The sequence below is a fragment of the Gopherus flavomarginatus genome, chromosome 8 (assembly GCF_025201925.1).
Source record: "Gopherus flavomarginatus isolate rGopFla2 chromosome 8, rGopFla2.mat.asm, whole genome shotgun sequence".
Lineage (NCBI taxonomy): Eukaryota > Metazoa > Chordata > Testudines > Testudinidae > Gopherus > Gopherus flavomarginatus.
The window spans coordinates 38,611,906-38,625,890 of NC_066624.1; the positions used below are offsets into that span (position 1 = coordinate 38,611,906).

General features: G+C 44.7%; 1 protein-coding gene across 3 annotated transcripts in view; it reads right to left on the reverse strand.

Annotated features, from left to right (window-relative positions):
• Window positions 1-239: 239 nt before the first annotated feature.
• PCDH19 (protocadherin 19) overlaps window positions 240-13,985 on the reverse strand; it is a 118,754-nt gene continuing 105,008 nt past the window's right edge. For 2 of the 3 annotated variants that reach the window (XM_050965007.1, XM_050965006.1), the window contains exon 5: window positions 240-3,838. In XM_050965007.1, coding sequence (XP_050820964.1) covers window positions 3,249-3,838 — 590 coding nt within the window. In that variant the 3' untranslated portion in view covers window positions 240-3,248. The remainder of the gene's footprint in view (window positions 3,839-13,985) is intronic. The other variant, XM_050965009.1, reaches the window with a different exon arrangement.

Consider the following 13,985-nt stretch of genomic DNA (forward strand, 5'->3'; position numbering starts at 1 on the left):
TTCCCTTTCCCATGTTGCCTGATGGATTGTTGCTCTCAGTTCCATAGAAGATAATATACAAGCCCTTCTGGGCAAATGATTTGGCTTGGGGAGTTAAGTCCCAATCCAACCCCGCAAGGAACCAATGAGAGTCTTCAGTGGAGCTGGATTAAGATAACCCAAGGCAGGAATCATGACGTTAGTGCTGGAATTTAGCCAGATCTCAGAAACAGAGTCAGATGACGGGCCATACTCTGTGTGGAGTGTGCATGTTTGGGGAGAGAAGGTGGCTCTATGGCCTGGACCCAAACATGACCTTCTTGGCTAAATAGTTTCCCACTTGTTGCAGACATGGAGCTGTGGGGCGGGGAATGGGGCTCTCTTCTATCAGAGTGAGGGCTCATGCCTTCGGCTCTCCTCAGGGAAGCCTTTTGGCTATTCCTCATCAGCTCCCTTTTGTGAAGTACTTGACTGGCTCATTTCAGGGAAATGACCTGCCATGAATGCAGCATGACACCCACCCGTTTCAAATTAGGAGAGATTGCATCAAGCAGGCAGATAGGTTCAGTTTACACCATTTGCAACACACATATCCCCACTCAGGTTTGTTTACATTCGTGCTGTGAAAATTTGAAATCTCAAGGTAACTTTTGGACGGAGAGTTTCACTGAACTTAGTGCAAAACTAATGAGCTTCCTGGATTTTGTAACAAAATCCCAGCAGTAAAACGCAGGAGTTTGAAGAAACCCAAGCCCTTTTTGGGGGCTCTCCATGAGAGAGCAAAAGGTTCATATGAACTTCAACCCATTTTGTCAGCTAGCCTAAAGCAACCAGAGTCTTTGAGCATCCTAAGTAGAGGCCCCTGATGTCAAAAGCTTCATGATTGCCATTGGTTATCCATATGCACCTGAAGAATATGTGTTGGGGGGGGGGGAACTGATAGACTGATTCTGAGTTACTGCTGCCACACACACACAAAATTCTTCTAGAAACAATTTTCTGTCAATTAATGAGGATTAATTTCTGCAGCGAACGAAGATATCCAGGAGGCTTCTGTGGCTCAGTAAGTAAGGACATGAATTTTCACTGAATAAAGCTCTCAGAAGTTAAATACAGGTTACATCATAATGAACAAAACACTCATCTTAATATCCAGTAACTTAACCCCCCCGAAACCAACCTGTTTTTTCTATTGCTCATATAATATACATCCACTTGCAAAAAATATACATTTTAATGACAGCAGTACAGTACCCAAGATATAAAAAACTAGAATAAAAAGAACATACTATTTAAAAAAATGAATCAAACTTCAAAATTAAAGAAAAAAATGAAATACAGGTCAGTTTTAGAGGGATAGATGCAGTCACATCAACTAGGGGGATTCCATCTGCATGAGGTAGCAATCAACACCAATACAAAAAGCTTTAGTAATTTAATTAGAAGTTCTTTTGATAATTTATTTTCAAATTCCTGGGCCCATAAGACATACTGGTAATGTACCAACTGGAGTAGTCAAAAACTCATCCATATTCATTTTATCCACTTTCTCTAAAGAAAAGAAAGGACTGGAGCTTATTTGATTTCTAGGACAATAACAATTGGAGGCTCTTTTCCTGATGACATTTTTAATTTAAATAAATCAAAGTAACGAGAATGTTATCAAGATACATTAGTACTAGGAAGACTGTTTCTCTAGAAACCATTATTTTCAGTTCACTGGCAGAGCAAATGTTGGCAATATCTGTATTTTTTCCCTGCCTTATAATGAACCTTTAAGCTCTAATGAATATTCTTCTGGGTAGAAAAGTCTGTCAAATAAAGGGTTACTAATTCACAAACCTTCATCCTCCACTCCACCTCACTCAAACCCAATCTGAACAATTATGTAGTGCAGGAGAGCAGAGAATATACCATGCTGTGAAAATCTTTATAGCTCCCCTTGTTTCTACAAAATGGCCGTTCCAGTAGCTCAAATGGTCCTTTTTCTTTTAAAAATCTATTTCATGTGTGCAAATTTTTAACCACATAAAATATGTACTTAATTATGAGAAAAAATAATTACTCAAATTTTTCTTCTCCATATGGAAGGCACATTAATTTGATTAGTAGTGGTGTTACATTTCACCTGTCTGTCCCTACACGTATATCCTTCTATTGCTTACTCTATACCTATTTTTGATGCAGGATAAATAGAAATAATATCACTCTAAAATCCATTCCATGATGAGATACATACACTCACGCTGGTACTTAGTGTAATCATGACTGGGAAATGTTGAATCAGGAAGTGTGTGTCTAACCAAGATGCTAATTTAGATCTGTTAAACAATTCCCTCACTCTGAGATGATTAGAGACAGGGAATATCGAAACCTGGGAACTAATAACTTACGGAGAAGCTTTTCCATGCAGTGCCTTGACATTACAAAAAAAAATGGATCTCAAAACGTTCAGCACGCTGCATCTAACAACTGCAAATTAGGCAGCAGAATATCCCCCAAATGACTTTTCACAATGATCTATCATAGCTCTGTGAAAACAAGTATAGGATGTGTGGGGTGCTGGAGGGTAAGACGGGGAGAGAACACTCCTTACATTGGCTTTGAAATTAGCAGTTTCCCCAAGTTTTAAATATATCTATGTTTTTTTTAAAACTTGAAAGCCTTTTGCCATCACTAGACATACAGTAATTTGCAATATCAAATACGATAATAGTACAGATAAGCATGTGATAGCAAAAGGATTCTTAATGCAGGGGTGTCCACAGCAAAATAGCAACATTTTAAAGGACAAACAGCCTTGTGCTAGGCAAATATTAAAACTCATTGAATTGTTCTTTTAACAGTTGTACATAAGAAATGGCCATTAAATTGTGTAGACTACAAAAACTTCAGGGTGTTTATTAAGGATGGCCAGATAAGGAGTTTTCAATTCAATTCATTACAAAGAATGGCAATTTATAATAGAGAGTTTTGAGATATAAAAATATACAAATTGAAAATACTCCATACATAATACTTCTTTATAACTGAACTGGTCTCACCTTCACCCCTACCCCGTGACAAAAGAAAAACAAGCTAATTTGCTTCAACTGAACACCCCTGCTGGTTGCTGAAACAAGTGGGATTGTCACATTAACGATAGCTTCATTTATAAACAATACATTTAGGGAAAGCTCTTAAATACAGCAATTTGTGAACCATTGGTAAGCAATTAAAAACAATATGCGCTTGTAGTAGTGTCGGTTCTCCTTTTTATATGGTGCCGTTTAGAGTACTATGTCTTTTAGTCTCTTCACTCCTGGTGAGTCTTTTTCTCTACATTCTTGCAGAAGTGGGTTAACTTCATGCATTATATTTTCACTGTCTGCCCCTCTAGGCTCTGCTTCAGTGGGCCGAGAAGGGCCATTGTTTACAAATTGCTCCAGGTCGCGATTTACCGGGCAGTGCATTATGTTGTATGATACTGAAGGTTTGCTAGACAGGGGGCTCTTCAGATGAAGGGGTGAAGTGATGGGGCTCACAGCTTCACAGCCATTCCCCGCTTCGCGGACTGCACCATTTACCTTTGGGCTGCAGATGGGCAGATCCACTGTTCTTTTGCCTTTCAGGTTGACGATACGCTCGTCGGCGAGGGGTTCACTCCCATCTTTCCCAAACGTTGCAAAAGTTCTTTTTGTACTACAGTCTTCATAAGGCTCTGTATCCACAGTGGTAGCTTCTATAGAGAGTGCCATGACATTCCTTCCATGCTCAGGGGATTTTGCACGACTGGGGACAGAGTTCCGGGGCATCCAGCATCTATCTGAGTGACCAAGGATCCGACACTCTTCCCTACAATGAAATCCTTCAGTTTGATCTGTGTGAAGAAAATACAATGGCTTATGAAATTGAGGATTCTTTCTTTCTGGACGATGACCCTGCAATCCTTACTCACACATGCAAAACTAACACCGAAGTCCAATCAGATAGCATGGTGTACTTACACACACACAAACGCACGGACAATCTAAGTATTCATCACCACAGCAGGATGTGCCAGGATATGGATGCTGGCTTCCAGGGGATTCTCAGGAAGTTTACAGGATCAGACCCTTTCTATTATGCCTACATAAATATTAGTTATTTTCAGACAAACAGCAGACATTTTTAAAGTGATATTTTAAAGGGGCATTTTATTGCATTTATTATTATTATTATTATTATTATTATTATTTTAACAGGCTGAAGTTCAATTTCCAACAGGTTGTGTGTCATTTGCTTTTTGCTGCTGCTGCTGCCAGAACTAAAACCTAAAGGGAAACAACTTATGATAGGAAATAAATTAGAACGGGTCTGTCTCCTGTGTCAAGCTGCTTAGAGTCAGCATTTTTGTTTCAGTAACCAATGCTAAAAGGCACTCTGCTTTAACTTTGTTCAAAATCTGAGCATAAATTCTACATCTGGGATTGCTATTTGTTTGTATTTTTGTTGATTTTTACATATTGCTTAATTCCCTGATGGCCTCCCACACAATTGCAGAGGCTTTGTAAATAACCAGCACCACCTCCTTCCACTGAAGATTAAATTTGTCACTTCCAGCACTTGATCTCCATTCATATGGGAATAATAAAGATTCTCTCCCTGTCGTCTGCTCCAGAACCTACGGCTGCAACTAGCAGCATTTCCATTGTTGATACATGGAATAATATTTTGCACTTCTACAGCATCTTTTATCCATGGATCAAAAAGCTCTTTACAAAAACTAAGGATCACATTTTGAACCTCTGCTCAAAATCGTATCTGGTAGGATTGTCACAGGGGGAATCTATCCCCCAATAGCGGACAGAGCTCACTGTGCTGGGGTTTTGGTCAGTGGATCTGCATAGTTTGTGAACCCGCTGGCCACACTCACGGCACACATAGGGTGTGGAGTTCCCCTACACAGCCACTTTGTGGCCAGTCCTCCCTATGGAGAAGAAATTCTGTGGTTCTGCATCTTTTTCAGGACTCCCACACCCAAGCAAGGGAACACATTTTCCCCTTGTACATCACACAGTTCTCTTGTGAACTTGGAAATATTATCCCCCTTCCACAAATGGGGAAATGAGGCACAGAGAGGTTAAGTGACTTGTCTGAAGCGCTAATGTGAATCTGTGACAGAGCTTGGAATAGAATCCAGGACTCTTGACTCTCACTGTCGTGTCCTAAGAACTAGACCATTTAATACAGATAACATCCCAGGTTTTTTCAGTATATGCTTTTGACTGTAGTGTTTTCTTCATTTGATCAGAACATGTAGCTGAAGACGACTCAGTAAACCTTTGCAAAGCACACACATTATATTCAAAATTATGTTGCAGAGGTTCTCAAACTGGGGTCCGTGGATGGTGGTCCGCGGACAGTTCCCTCTAAGGTGCGTGCCTGGGTGGCCGCACACAAGAGAATGAAGGGCCACCCACCTAATTAGGGGAACTACGCAGCCATGGCTCCACTAATTAGGTGCCTGGACCCTGGAGAAGACGCACATGTAAGGTGAGGTGGTGGCCTTGGGGGGAATAGGGAGCAGGTGGGATGAGAAGAGGGATGTGCAGGGCTGCAGGGGCCAGAGAAAGAGGCAACTTTCCCTAGCTCCAAGGCTGCGGCTGCTGGGGAGAGATAGCCCTCCTTCCCAGCTTGGGGGCTGCTGCGGTGAGGGAGAGAGGGAGAGACACCCCTCCTTCCCAGCCCCAGCTCGGGGGCTGCCGTGGCGGAGGAGAAAGGGCACATCCATCGCATTAGAAAGGTAAGTCTTCTGATATTAAAATATGAGTTGTGTGCTTTTATTTGTAAAACAAAAAAACGTTAATTATTAAGGTTTTTTTAATATAGCGCTTTTATCCAAAGCGCTTTACAATAATTAGATAATGGCACAAACATTTGGAAAGATCATTTAGCGGTTCGCCGAGACCCTCAGCAATTTTCAAGTGGTCCACGAAAAAAAAAAGTTTTAGAACCACTGTTATGTAGCATATTCTTATTGTAATTTGTACACAAATAAACTAACAAACCAATGTGGTCAAGCGTTAAAGTTAATAATAATACAATAATGCATTCACTCCTTGCCAGTTCGATATACTGAACCCCACAGAGGTGCAGACTCAGCTTTGGTTTGCTTCCTGTCCACCTGAAAACAGTTCATTTTGATGCTTTGTACTTCTGTACACATAACCTCAGCTTTTCAAATACATTTGTATTTCCACCACATTCTAGCACAAGGGTGGCTGATAAAAATTCTCAGCACATAGCACAATGCACCAAAATATGAGCAGCTTAACACTTACAGAGAATCAGCTAGTAAAAAGCAAACCTAGAAAAAGAGAGAAAAAACAACTCATTGAAAATCTATGTCTAAAATGTTAGCAATTTCTCTACATCACAGCAGCTACCTTACTGTACAAAAGGCAGTGTTGACTGGCTGTGCAGGAGGTCTGGATTTCAGTAGCCTTCTCTACAGTGTTTTCAGAGAATGATGTGCTCAGCTTTACATGCAGAACAACCTGCATTAGGAGCTGCCTAAATGCTCTTATACTTTGAATCATAGAATAGAATAATAGAATATCAGGGTTGGAAGGGACTTGAAAAGGTCATCTAGTCCAACCCCCTGCTCAGAGGGGGACTAATCCCCTGACAGATTTTTGCCCTAGATCCCTAAATGGCCCCCTCAAGGACTGAACTCTCACCCCTGGGTTTAGCAGGCCAATGCTCAAACCACTGAGCTATCCCTTTTAGTTACTGCTCTGTCTGGGATGTATATGGTTCCCCCTTCCTTTGGCTTGTTATGGACAAATGGTTAGGTATTTGTTTTCAGAAAGTCATCTATAGCCTGCATAGAAGAACTGACTGAAATCCATGAATAGTAGGAGTTGGGAAGAGCTGAGGAATGTTACATTTATGGACATTGTTTGATTTCTTTTAAGAAGAAAATTAGTGATTGTGAAAGATGCAGAACTGATTCCCTGTTTATTCACAGAACTGGTACAGCACAGGTAGCATAACAGCTAGCTTTGCCATGTTGTTCCTATCCTCCAAAACATGCCTCAACTTTGTTTTGGAGACCATCTCAAAGAGTAAGATGGCAGCTTCACCTCTCTGCCACCTAACTTGCTGGAGTCACTACAGAGATTGTTAGGTTTCAGATGTGCACAGATGGCCACTAGGAACTGGACTGACACAAGCTAATTCCTTTTGCAAAAGCCACAAATGGCAGACAACAACAACTTTGGCTCCCTTTAGATGAGGGCTGGACTGGGCTCTCAGATACCATGCTGATCAGCATGGCATGGATGACCAGCACTTAATCTGAAGTAATATTTTACTCCATTATAGATGCGAAGGGTGCTAGAGATAAGCACAGGAATTTCCTTTCCTCTTCCAGTGCACCTATGCAAGAGGCAAACATAACTGAGTTTCTAGTGATCCAGCAGCGCTAAGCACTCATCCCAGAAAGATGATGTTAAGGTATGTGACCATAGCTCCAACCCTTCTATGCACTAGCCTGCAGCCACAATGGAGCAGGCTGAACCCCAAGGGAGGAGTACCTGTAGAACAGGTGTAATAACTGCCACTCATGTGCAGGCAGCCTCTCGTTCCCCTGAGGTATTCTGTATGCTCCTCCACCATTCAGGCACAAAGCCTCGGCGCAGTGCTGTTCTCCCTAGCGTAGCTCCAGTTCACCCAGCCACCACAGCACCCACAATAGTTATTCACATTCATGTTCTGTTTCTTTAAAGCAGTATTTTTAAACTATCCAAAATAATAAGACAGGAAATTCTTTACAGCTCTAGGCCTGCCTGAGCCAATATAATTGTTACCGTCTGTACTAAAAACATTCCTAATGTGAGGAGCAAAGCACAGGTAATAATCACACAGTGCAGTGCACACAATGCATAAACAACAGGGAGGCAGCTGGCAGCAGGGGACTTCCTGGAACTGGGCAGGAAGATTGCCTGGATCCTTGAATGAGCAAGGTGGGAGCAAGCAATCTAACAGAGTGGGTGGAGGGGTCAGGGGTTACTGATCCATGAAGGAGGCACCAACAGGAAGTAAAGGGAGGAGAGAACAAAGGAGTGGCTGGGAGCAATAAAGAGGACATAGCTTTTCTTCCTGCAGCAAGGCAGACAATCGACAGCTCCACTGCCTCCATCTCCTCTCTGCTCCACTACGTGGGAGACCCTGAGATATGGAACAGGCACCTGAACCCAAATAGGACCATATGCGTGTGACTGAATGATGGTATTTCCTGAACCCAAATGCACTGGCCTAGGAATCACTGGGACCAATAAGCAAGCCAAATCTGATCTGGCATCATGGAATTCCGGCTACAACCTTGAGCTTTAAAAAAGTCTCAATATAGAGGTCAGATTTTCCAAAGGGCTCAGCATGTTGGAAGCTGAGTGTGTCTGAAATTAAGGTCCTAGTTCTGCTGAAAATCACCCATAGAGGACCATATGTTGTTAGACAGTGTTGTAGCTAGGGATCACTGAATGAGCAGCATCAGCTCTGCAAGTCAAATATTGTACAGAAGGCTATGATTCTGAAGTCTTCCATGCAAGAAGTATGAAGGGGCAAGTTCTGAACCTCCTAATAAAAGGCAGCACATGCACAAAGTAGGTTTTTCCCTAAATCTCCCTGATTCTGGATTATATTCAGAAATTTAACCCAGAACAAAACACCATGGGACAGGATTATATTTAAAACAATTCAACGTAATGCTTAATCCCTAACACTTTCCTACAACAGCTACCCTCTTCTCTTGACTGCCTCTGCCTTTTATCTTGCCGAGTCCGGAACTAATGAGATACACCTGACCTGGCAGATACAGCAAAAAGCTCTGCATCTCCACACAGGTTCCCTCTCACATAAATGAGAGGAATTACTTCCGCATGGGCAAAAAGAGCTGCCCTGGGAGCCTGCTGGAGCCATTACCCTACCTTATCAGGAAAGTATGCAAGCATAGCATACGATTCCCTGGAAAGATCTCCTTGCATGTTCCCACTCAGGACTTTGGAACAGCCCAAGTAGAGTCAGCCCCTGAAGACTCCATCCCAGGTTTTACACAAGACCGAGTGCCTGCTGGGACATGATACTGGGGAGCATTTGGTCAGTTGTATACACACCTCCAGCCCAGATGGATGTTTTCAATGAAGCTGTTACTATTTCACCTTAATATTGATTCCTAAAATCTGATCCTCAATGATCTAAGACACTACGGCACTTCTGAAGCCTAATCAGAAAGACACTGGGCTACTGCTTTTAAGTCAGACAACAGGGGAAAAAACAGTCAGAGCTGATCATAATCCCTAATATAGAAAAATAAAGAAAGAACAAATCCAACCACCTCTGGAATAAATAGACTTCTCAAAGAGTAAAGTAAAGCCCATGTTGAGCTCCAGATTTCAAACCACCTCTGTTCCCACCTCAGGGAACTAGCACAACGGCAACTTACAATGAGCCCTAACAACACACATGTTGTGGCCGTATTGATTTTAAAGGCCTGAGCCATGCAGTCTTCAGACAGACAGGCTGGCGAGGAATGAAATTGCTTCAGAAAGGTCTGGTGGAGGAGAGAAACAAACCTGTTTCATCTGCATAAAAAAGATATAGCCCATGTTGGTAATGGGGAGCGGAGGGGGGCGAAGAGAAGAGGAAATGGGAGCCAGGGCAAAGACTGGAACAGCATTGATCTAAAACAATGAACTGGCACTGCAGGAATGAAATTGTGTCAGAACAGTGCCAGTTAGGCCCACAGCATGCACCAAGCACGACTACCTCACAACTGCAGCTTGCTTAGCATCTCAGCAATTTTTTTACAAAAATCTATTGTAGAAATACTTCACCAGCTTCACACACAAGTCATAAGAGAAAAGGTCATAAACATCCGCTAGTCAAAAATCAGACCAGGATATTGGTCCCTGGAGAGGTAAAAATCACCATCATTACACTAATACAGTGTTCCTTGATCTGAGCAGCTGACACCTGAGGGGCTGATCCCCATGATTCCTTACTGACAGGACCCTATCAAATTAACAACCACGAAAAATGTGTCATGAACCGTGAAATCTGGTCTTATGTGTGCTTTTACCCTCTACTATACAGATTTCGCGGAGGAGACCAGCGTTTCTCAAATTGGGGGTCCTGACCCAAAAGGGATTTGCATGGGGGTTGCAAAGTTATTTTAGGGAGCGTCACAGTATTGCCACCCTTACTTCTGTGCTGCTTTCAGAGCTGGGCAGCTGGAAAGCGGCAGCTGTTGACCAGGTGCCCAGCTCTGAAGGCAGTGCCCCGCCAGCAGCAGTGTAGAATTAAGCATGGCAATACCATACCATGCCACCCTTACTTCTGCTTTGCTGCCTTCAAAGCTGAGTGGCCAAAGAGTGGCGGCTGCTGACTGAGGGCCCAGCTCTGCGGCAGCAGCACAGAAGAAAGGATGGCAATACCATACCAGACCATCCTTACCTCTGTGCTGCTGCTGGCGGAGCCTCTGCCTTCAGAGCTGGGATCCCAGCCAGCAGCTGCTGCTCTCCAGCTACCCAGCTCTGAAGGCAGCACTGTCACCAGCAGCAGCACAGCAGTAAGTGTAGCAGTACCGCTACCCCTCCTACAATAACCTTGCAACCCCCCCCCACCCCCAAACTCCTTTTTGGGTTACGACCCTCACAATTATAACACTATGAAATTTCAGATTAAAATAGCTGAAATCATGAAATTTATGATTTTTAAAATCCTATGACCGTGAAATTGGCCAAAATGGACCGTGAATTTGGTAGAGCGCTACTTATTGACTTCTGTGGACTTTCTGTCCAAGACAAGGTGAACGAGACAAGACATGGGGACAGCGAGGAGAGGTGTGAAAAAATTATCAGAGAACAAGGTAAGGAGAATTCCTGGAAGCCGTGAATGATCTGAACAAGGAGAAAGGGAGACAAAATGTTCCAAATGTAGAGGGCCACACGAATGACAGAACAAAGCCAGGCATGGGGGAAGGAGATAAGGGGAACAGTGAGGAGGATCTGGAGCGGTGACAAGAGCAAGAGAGGCAGTGGGAAGAAGCAAGAGTAAAAATGTGCTCAGCAGATGGGGACTAGAGTCTGTAGGGCTTTGAAGGTAAGGATCTTGACTGCAATGCCATAGAAAACAGTATATTAATGGAGGGGGTGGAAGTGAACACAGCAGAGGAAGATGAGGAGGAAAGAGGAGACTGGCAACATTTTGGGTTGGCTGGAGGGATCAATGGGAGGAAGTGAAGATGATGGAGAGGAGACAATAATAGTCAAGATGAGAGATGAGTAGGCATGTACAAGGGCTACTGCAGTGGGGACAGAAGGGATGACATGACTGCAAAGAAGCAACACGCTGGAGATAGCCTGATGTATAATATTCTGGACCCACAGAACCCTTCCTGTCCATAGGTGCAAGGAGCAGCTTTCACTGAACTCTAGAACACAAAGGGCTGGGGGAAAAGAGAAGCTGTTGCAGCCACAAAATAATTAGGAAAATATCAGGGCTTGTGTCATAAACAGATAAGAAAAGTTAATAGCACAGAAGTACTTTAGATCTCTTTGACTGTAAAGGGTTAACAAGTTCAGTAAGCCTGGCTGTCACCTGACCAGAGGACCAATCAGAGGACAGGATACTTTCAAATCTTGAGGGAGGGAAGTTTTTGGGCTGTGCTGTTAGTTTTGGTTGTTGTTCACTCTGGGGGCTCAGAGGGATCAGACGTGCAACCAGGTTTCTCTCCAATCTCCCTGATACAGTTTCTTATAGATCCAGAATAGTGAGTACTGGGTAGATAAGGGAAGTTAGGCTTATGGTTGTTTTCTTTATTTGCAAATGTGTATTTGGCTGGAAGGAGTTCAAATTGGTATTTTGCTGAAAAGATTTTAATTTGTACTTGTTTACTTAGGCTGGGAGGGTATTGCCAGTGTCTATAGCTGAAAGACCCTGTACCTATTCCATTTTTTAAAAATTTACAAAGATAATTTTTACTGTTTTTCTTTCTTTAATTAAAAGCTTTTCTTGTTTAAGAACTTGATTGTTTTTTTATTCTGGTGAGACCCCAGGGGACTGGGTCTGGATTCACCAGGGAATTGGTGAGGAGAAAGGAGGGAAGAGGGAGAGAGAGGCTGATTTCTCTCTGTGCCAGGATTACTTTCTCTCAGGAAGAGTCTGGGAGGGGGAAAGAGAAGGAGGGAGGAAGGTGACTTGTCCTCTCTGTTTTGTGATTCAAGGAGTTTGAATCACACAGTGATCTTCCAGGGTAACCCAGGGAGGGGAAGCCTGGGAGAGGCAACGGTGAGGGAAAGGGTTTACTTTCCTTGTGTTAAGATCCAGAGGGTCTGTGTCTTGGGGGTCCCCGGGCAAGGTTTTGGGGGGACCAGAGTGTACCAGGCACTGGAATTCCTGGTCGGTGGCAGCGCTACAGGTTCTAAGCTGGTAATTGAGCTTAGAGGAATTCATGCTGGTACCCCATCTTTTGGACGCTAAGGTTCAAAGTGGGGAATTGTACCATGACAGCTTGTTATGGTGCTCAGGCATTTCTACGCTCATGAATTCATGACACCAGTGATATACTGCAGCCTCCACAGTATGACAGAATTCAAACAGTCTGCAGTCAAATTCCAGACACAGGAAGCATGCCCCCTGCTCCACCCTGCTCTCGCCATTCACCCCTTCTAGTGTTTTCTCTTCTTTTTTTTTTTTTTTTTTTTTTTTACACTTTCACTGTATTTGGGGAGAAGGTTGGGGGAGGTAAGAAAAAGACTTGTGGCCCCAGTCCTGGGATGTGGCTGTGGAGTCCTCAGTACAACCCAAAGGTGTGGGGGGGCGCCGGGGGGGGGGGGGGGGAGTGTGCTTAACACAATCTTTATGTCCCCTGGATCCCAGGGCAGTTCCTGGATGTAAGTTAGAGCATCCGCAAACACCATTCCTGAAGCTAGGGTTAGTCAGGCATAAAGAAACCAGAGCCATGCCCCTTCTCCCTGCCACACCACTGGAGCTGGCAGGGCAGTGGTGTAGGTGATATCATGATCGCTCTACACCAATGGTCCCAAAACTGTGGGGGCATGCCCCCCTAGGGGGGCTTCCAGGAAGATTCAGGGGTCAAGGTGGGGCCTGGGCCAAGCCTGGGGGAGCACAGGGGATCGAGCGCCACCCAGATCTGCTCTGCCCCCAGCTCCACTCCAGCCCCAGCTTCGGCTCCTGGCCCCAACCGCGACCCAGTCCCAGCTCCTGACTCCAGCGGTGACTCCGCTCCTGCAGGGGCGGCTCTAGACATTTTGCCGCCCCAAGCACATCAGCATGCCGCAGGGGGCGCTCTGCCAGTCGCCGGTCCTGCGGCTCCGGTGGACCTCCCACACGCGTGCCTGTGGGAGGTCTACCGGAGTTGCAGGACCAGCGGACCCTCCGCAGGCACGCTGCAGGAGGTCCACCGGAGCCGTGGGACCAGCGGACCCTCCGCAGGCACGCCTGCGGGAGGTCCACCGGAGCCACAGGACCAGCGACCGGCAGAGCGCCCCCCGTGGCATGCTGCCCCAAGCATGTGCTTTGCATGCTGGGGCCTGGAGCCGCCCCTGCGCTCCTGGCCCAGGCTCCTTGAGAGGGCATGGGCAGATTACATTACGGGTAAGGGGCGGAGAGCGATATAAAAGTTTGGGGACCACTGCTCTAGACCAATCCAAGAGTCACTCACATTGGAAGAATTCTGCACTGGCCAGGTAAGCCAGCTCTCAGACTGCTATGTGCCAGCAAAACAGCACAAAGCAGCTGTAGTGGGACTGAGGTTCTGGCCTCATAAGTCTCGCAACCTTGTGGCTGCTTTACAGGGTTCTATGCCATGCAAGACTCCCCCTTGGCTTTGCATGCCATCTTCTGCCTGGCACAAGGTGCTGCTTCACAGATGAGAGTCACAGCAGGGGACCTGTGAAGAAACAAACCCTCAAATGGCTTTTAAATCCCACCATCAAGCAGGTACATGTGTACAGTTTTGT